At 38.5% G+C, this 6,718-nt stretch overlaps 1 protein-coding gene across 1 annotated transcript in view; it reads left to right on the top strand.

Moving 5' to 3' along the window:
- The first annotated feature begins 1,270 nt into the window (after positions 1-1,270).
- The window catches only part of FRS2 (fibroblast growth factor receptor substrate 2), a 13,319-nt gene continuing 7,871 nt past the window's right edge, over positions 1,271-6,718 (top strand). The window contains exons 1-3 of the mRNA XM_009584100.1: positions 1,271-1,375; positions 3,956-4,047; positions 5,834-6,020. Of these exons, the coding sequence (XP_009582395.1) occupies positions 3,982-4,047; positions 5,834-6,020 (253 nt within the window). The 5' untranslated portion in view covers positions 1,271-1,375; positions 3,956-3,981. The remainder of the gene's footprint in view (positions 1,376-3,955; positions 4,048-5,833; positions 6,021-6,718) is intronic.

Genomic DNA, 6,718 nt, shown 5'->3' with positions numbered 1-6,718 from the left:
AGCGGTTCAAGTAGCATATTTCTGGTTTTACTCTGTGTTTTTTGACAGGGGGAGGCATGATTGCATACATTACTATATCTGTGGGTGCACTGTGGATTCATACAATAGAATTGTATTTTTGTTTTGGCTCTTTTAGTTCTTTCCAAACAATTCTGTTTCATTTGCTTTATGATAGCTATTGAGGTAGTGTTTGCATTGAACTGCGTGACTACATGACTGATCTTTTGTAACAGATAGAGCTCCTTTGCTAGGTGTGTTATTTTGCATTTACCAGTATTGAATTTCTGCTGTTCTCTTGCACAATCCCTGACAGTAAGTGTGTTCTGCAACTGTTATCATGATGACTAGGACCTGGTATGAGTTTGGGACTACATTACACTTGATACTATGCAAAAAAGATGAGTGCTTTGGGTTCCCAAAATGCTTTTAATGCAGGTACAAGGCAGAGGACAACAGATGAGTACAAAGAACTACGGCAGTATTGATAAGCAGAGCTGCAATGGTCTCAAACAAATTTGCATAGACATCCTGAAAGGCTGATAAGAAAGGCTAATAATAAAGTATTTTTCTGAGAATTTAGCCGTTCTCTCGAGTTTAAGTGGCAACGTCAAAGGAAACATCAAGTGCTTGTTTGGCAATTTTACAGAGAATGGAGGCTGCCAACTGCTAGCCTGATGGAAGCAGCAGTTGAGTTTTTGGTGTTAAACGTGAGCGGATAGTTAGTAGGAGAGTAATCAGGGGGGTGGGGGTGAAGTGAAAGCAAGCAATTTATGATTAATGTCATGGAGCAAGAATCATGAGGGAAGCAGAGAAAGAGTGATGTGTTAGCCATACAAGTCAGCATTTGTATATGTTCAGTAGGATAAGCAAGAGGGAGTTAAGCAGAGTAAGTTGTATGTGTTCTGTTTGTCTACTGTGGTTTGGTTCAGTATATGCTAAGGATAATGGGAGCTTCGCGTCTGTCATTTCCATACACTAAATTGGGTAAGGAGTGAGTGGAGAGTGAGTGGAGTCTGCAGTGTGACAGACTACACTGCAGGAAGGGACATCAGATTATTTTCCTCCAAGACCCAGCTAGGCACTGAAATGCTGGGGGAGCTCTAAGAGATCAGTCTCTTGTCTAAAACCCAACTTAAGATGCATCCTAGCCATGAAGACCTCACTTTACATAATACTGCCAAAAAAAAAGAAAACAAGTATGTATTTTTGTTAGTTTACTAACTAGCATCTTAAAACTAAGAAAAATTACATTTTTGTCTACTCTTCTAGCTCTAGGTCAAATGATTAGTTCTGTGACAAGACAGTATGACACTTTGAGTATGACAGAAGCCCTGATGCTGCAGCAGAGGCTGGGAATATTAATGGCCAGATCTAGGTGAGTGATTTTTAATTCTGCCAGTTCTCTAGGTGTTTCATTTCTTCCTCATAGCCTTGGTTCACATCTCTCCTTTGAAGCAGCATTGCAGTTCTTGGTTTTCTAAAGTATTAATATTAGAATATATTAGAGACAAAATAACGAGCTTGTATGATTATTGATTACATACCCTTTCTTTGTTGTTCTTGAGATGCAGTGGCTATGCTTCATACATCTTCATATACTGTGGCTTTCTACTTGCAACGCTAGTGATTTTTTCCCAACCTATTTTGCAGTTAAGGGTTTTTTTTAATTGTTTTTTAAGTTTGCAGGCACTTGCCTCCAACAGATTTGATTAGTTATTTTATGCTGAATGCAAAGAAAGTCATGATACTATAACAGCATGCTGCTATCTAGTTCTGTTTCCACTTTGTCAAAACATTCAGGGAGGTCTAAGACTGGGCTATATTAAGTGCAAGCATCTGTGCCTGAAGGCTGCTAGAAGTGTCTGCAACTATGACTCCTGTATGGACCAGAGCTTGAAAACCTTTGCTGCAAATTTATATATTCATTGCTAGTCTGCATTGCAGCTATTAATACCTGTTGCTCTTTTTAACAGTGAATTCTCAGACTAAATAGGGTAGCATCAGTAGACTAACAAGACCAACATCTGAACGTTACTGTAGTGAGGCATTGTGGGGTGCCAGGGTAGGAAATTAGTAATAGGTGCTATTACCTGTATCTCCCTTTCTAAACAAACCAGGCAGAATTCATAAGCAAAAAAATGGAATAGTTAAAATAACAATGGGATGTATGTGTGAAGACTATTAAAAGTAGTCTGTAATTGAGAGAGTGATTGAACTGATTAATAAAATTCAGGACTTCTCTTCACTATACAGAAAAACAGTTGTGTGTAGCATAGCTTCTCTCTGCAACTCTAGAAGCAAACAAGCAGCCCCCCAGTTTCATGTTGAGTTGAGAAAAAAGCTCTGTCAAATTAATGCATGTTTTCATGTTATGGCCAGAAATTACATTAGAGAATCCGTGACTTTGACTACATGTCTGGCGCTCTGCCTTTCTCTTACTGGATTAATCCAAGCCATGTTGCTACCCTTTCTGTTAAGTTCTCCATTTCACCTCTGCAGGGGTTTGGTGGCAGACTTATACAGATTTATACAGTCTCTAGGGTAGCAGTATCTCTTTTGAGTGGCTTTTCTGGTCAAGCGTTAGCTGCTCTTCATTGTATTCCTTGCACTTTATTTCTCAGCAGACTAAAGTGCTACTTGGATACTACTGCTGCATGCTAATACAAACGCCTGTCTAGAAAGCAAGTCCCGGTTTTCTTAAGGTGACATCAGATTTTTTTTCCCTTTTAGTCAGGAAAAGTTATCAACCAGTTCTGTCTTCCTTCTTGATTCCTAATGTCGTATCTCTTGTTGACTTACTAGCTCTCTTCCAGGATTTTGCCCCACTTTTCGTTTGTGTAGTAGAAATTCTAGTTCTTATCCAATATAAAGATGATGTAAATGGATTAAGTTTTCTTTTGTCTGTCTGTCAAGTTTTCTTTTGTCTGTCTGTCTTGTATTTAAGAAATACAAGACTTATCACCCTCTGCAAGGTGGTAGAGGGAGGAGAAGCAAGTTCATGGATAAGTCTATGTTCTATGAACATTTTATCATACTGTTTTATGAAAGTTTTACCATACATACAAAAATATTTAAATGAAAATATGAAAAATATCAAATAGTTATTTTTTGTTTCCTTAATTTAGCCATGTTGTTCCATGTTAGTTGAATATTTTACTGTTTTATAGCAGATGAAGTAGACTGTGTAACACAATTTAATCCAAACAGAACTTAATAGAAATAAAAAAACAAGTTTTAAAATATTTGTGTTGAATGTGGGGTTTTTTCCTTCCCTTGACTTCAATTACATAGTTTTATGTCCATTGCTATACGGGAAGTATTTAGAAGTGGAAGCACAGAGCCTCACTGCACAGCTGCCAGCACAGGGCTGCCTCCAGGCCTGGAACGCCTCCACCCTCCATTGCAAGCCAGCCCTGGAGCTGCCGAAGCCAGGGCAGCCTTTCAGGATTGCCATGTGGGCTCTTTGTGTTGCCTGTGCCTGGTAACCTCCCACAGCCCAGGGCTTGTATGGGCGTCAGGAGGGCTGTGCTCAGCAGTCTAAGCCGGGGAATGCTCGTTTGGACAGAACTGGAATCCAGGTAGTTGCCTGGTGTAAAGGTCTTGGTTTAGGAGATGAGAATTGCACCCGGTAAGTTGTTGGTTTTTGTTTTCCCCCAGGCTGCTACCATGGGAATTAAGGTGACAAATCAAATGGGTCTGTTTGGTAGTAACCTCAAGTTGAATTATTGGGTAGGACTTTAACAGCACGGTGTTGCCACTCCTTGATGCCAAATCTAACTTAAATGTTACCAATACTTTTAAATAGTTATGTTGATTTTTTATTACTTATGACTGCAAAATTCATCATGAAGAACTGTAATTTCAGAGAGCGATTTGTGTTGGGTTGTTTTGTTGATGATACTCTATTTCTACTTCAACTAAATGATCATTTTGGTTTTTTTCCCTCCCCCTTTAGAGATCACATGGTCTTCTAAAGAAGTCATGGGTAGCTGTTGTAGCTGTCCAGATAAAGAAACTGTCCCAGATAACCATCGAAACAAGTTTAAGGTAAGCAACTGACGTGGTATGCTGTGAATTATTTTGTTGCTTTCTTGCAGAGTAGGTCTGTGATGGAAAAAATTTAAATGAAAGTAGAGTGAGAATTACTGAACGGTTAAAACATTGCAGAGTTGCAGGTGTCTGTGGCTACAGGTTTCTCTTGCCCCTTTGAGAAATCCTCTTTTAACCAGCAGTGACATCTCTAGACAGGGAAGGCTTTTTTATGACAGTTTTGATCTTTAGGAAGGAGAAGAAGCCCTGTGCTTTTGATCCATCTCCATTTCAGTTAGTACGGCCAAGTAAGCGTTGTTGCCCCTGGGAGGTCATAGAAGTTAGGAAGGGAGTCACAAGCGTAAGGGAAGAGCTATTGGAGAAGTGTGATTATGGACCTGGATGCGGGGTCAGCAATGGAAAATGATAGGACTGCTGATTTTACTTGAAGATCACTACTGATTATAGCATTTTGAGAACTTTTGTCCTTTACTTGAAAAAATTTTATTTATAAACATGCTTCTGTCCCTTATATCCCTGGAATTTAAGCTTGTGAACACTTGTTCATGTGCTTAACATGAAGCTGCTGAAGTCAGTGACTTTAAATATACCTTTGCAGAGTCACACAAATCAGATTTGCTTCCGTGCTCCAAACCCGTCTCTGTGAGTTGGCAAAAGAATGTAATGCTTCCATAGTGAAAAATGATTCATATGTTGCTTTAGGGCAACACTGAAATGGGCTTTAAAGCCATGGGAATTTCTGGAAATGTTTAGTATTATCAGTACAAAAAGCTGAAGGATAAAATATTTTTCTGTTTTCTTGCTTTTTATGCATTTGATATCACTTTGTGTAACTAGTTCCTATTTTTCTCCTCGTAGAATTTCTCTGTTGTTTGTGTGGGTCACTGATTTAGCAGCAGGGGGGAGAAGATGAAAGAATATAATTTGCAAAATGAAGAAAGTTGGCATAAGCCTCAGTGGCAGATGAAACTATTCCTAATTCTTTTCAATTGACTAGATTTCAAGTTGAAAATGTCTCATTAAGGAGTAACACTAATTGATACCATAGGGAAGATTTTTTGGTAGCCTTTTTATTGAGTAAGAAAGAATCCCAATAAAAGCAGCATTGTGAGATAAAATAAATGCAGAAGAAAACATATATTGTCCGAACTGCATAAAGGATGCAGATGACCTCAAACTGGTTTAAAAGCAGAAAGAATAAGAGTTTACGTTTTAGACGCATGTTTTCACGCAAGATAACCATAGGGTATTTGAGTTATTTGTTGACTTTAAAAAGGCAGAAAAAAAATCTACAACAGTCTGGTGATTCAGTATAGTGCAAGGCTATACAGTATGTGAAGAAAGCTTTATCTTGGAGCCCCTTATCCTTTTTCATTCCTTTTTCCAACTCTAAGTGGGGTTATATGACAAAGCAAATATTTTTTTTCTTAGATTCCATTATCTGAGGTATGCCTTACCCGTATGGAAATACTAGAATATATACATAAAGAAAAAAAAAAAAAACCCTTAAGAAACTTTTCTATTTTAAGTTTCTCCTCAGATTTTACAATAATGTTATGCAGTCTTATTCATATTGCTTTTAAATATGTATTATTTTAATTCTGGGTTGGGGGAGCAAAGGAACTGGTTTGGTGAGGTGGTTTTTTTTTAAGCTTTTCCCTCAAGGATCGTAACTAATATGGCAGAGCAGATGGAGCGCATCAGTGAGGCATTAAGATTATTAGTAGTGGTATTGGTGCTCAAAAGAGTACTTACCTAATGCTATTTAACTTCCTTTTTATAGGTTATTAATGTGGATGATGATGGTAATGAACTGGGTTCTGGCATAATGGAACTTACAGATACAGAACTAATTTTGTACACCCGTAAAAGGGACTCTGTAAAATGGCACTACCTCTGTCTCCGTCGCTATGGCTATGACTCAAATCTTTTCTCTTTTGAAAGTGGCCGAAGGTGTCAAACTGGACAAGGTATGTGAAATTTTTGGATATAAAGCTTTTTGGAAATTTATTTGATGTTGGAGGACAATTTTGTTTAAAAAAAGTATATTTGCCTGTCCTTTGGCAAGGGTTATAAAGGCTGTAGTTTTTTATGTGAATGTGGTTTCTGAAAAAAAAAAAAGTTACCTTACGAGGAATGGTCTTATGGTAAAATGAGGATCTGAGTTGCACATAGTTTTTGGCACTGTAGGTCTGGAGCTCTTCATGCTTGTATGTGTGGATACTTTGGTCAACTTAGGAGGTGGTTTTGACAGGGAAATTCTCTTACCTCAGAGGTTGACTTCGCTTTCAGGGAGGGGCAGTGAAACCTGGAACTGTGGAGGAGTCTCCTCGGATTTCAAAGAATTCTCTATTTTTACATTTTAAGACTGGAGCACTGGTATGAACTGGATATCCCTACCCTATTGTCTTCAGTAACACACTTGTGTTTCATCCTCTTCCTAAAACAAATACCACTTTCATTTATATCAGTGACATCATTCTCAAATTTTGACACATTTTTGTATGAAGTGTGTGAACTCCAGCTATGCTCAGTTATTTTCTGTGTGGCTTTAATTGGAAAAAGATGGTTACCTTTCCAGTTCCTGTATCTTGCCTGCCTTGGCCAAGGTTCGCTCCCAGTGAGGAGATCAGGCCCCTCTCTCTCTCTCTCCCTCCCACACCCCCCC

The sequence above is a fragment of the Fulmarus glacialis genome, unplaced genomic scaffold, assembly GCF_000690835.1.
Source record: "Fulmarus glacialis isolate BGI_N327 unplaced genomic scaffold, ASM69083v1 scaffold8758, whole genome shotgun sequence".
NCBI lineage: Eukaryota > Metazoa > Chordata > Aves > Procellariiformes > Procellariidae > Fulmarus > Fulmarus glacialis.
Note: the sequence above shows the minus strand (reverse complement) of the source record. Positions and strands in the feature narration are given on the sequence as shown.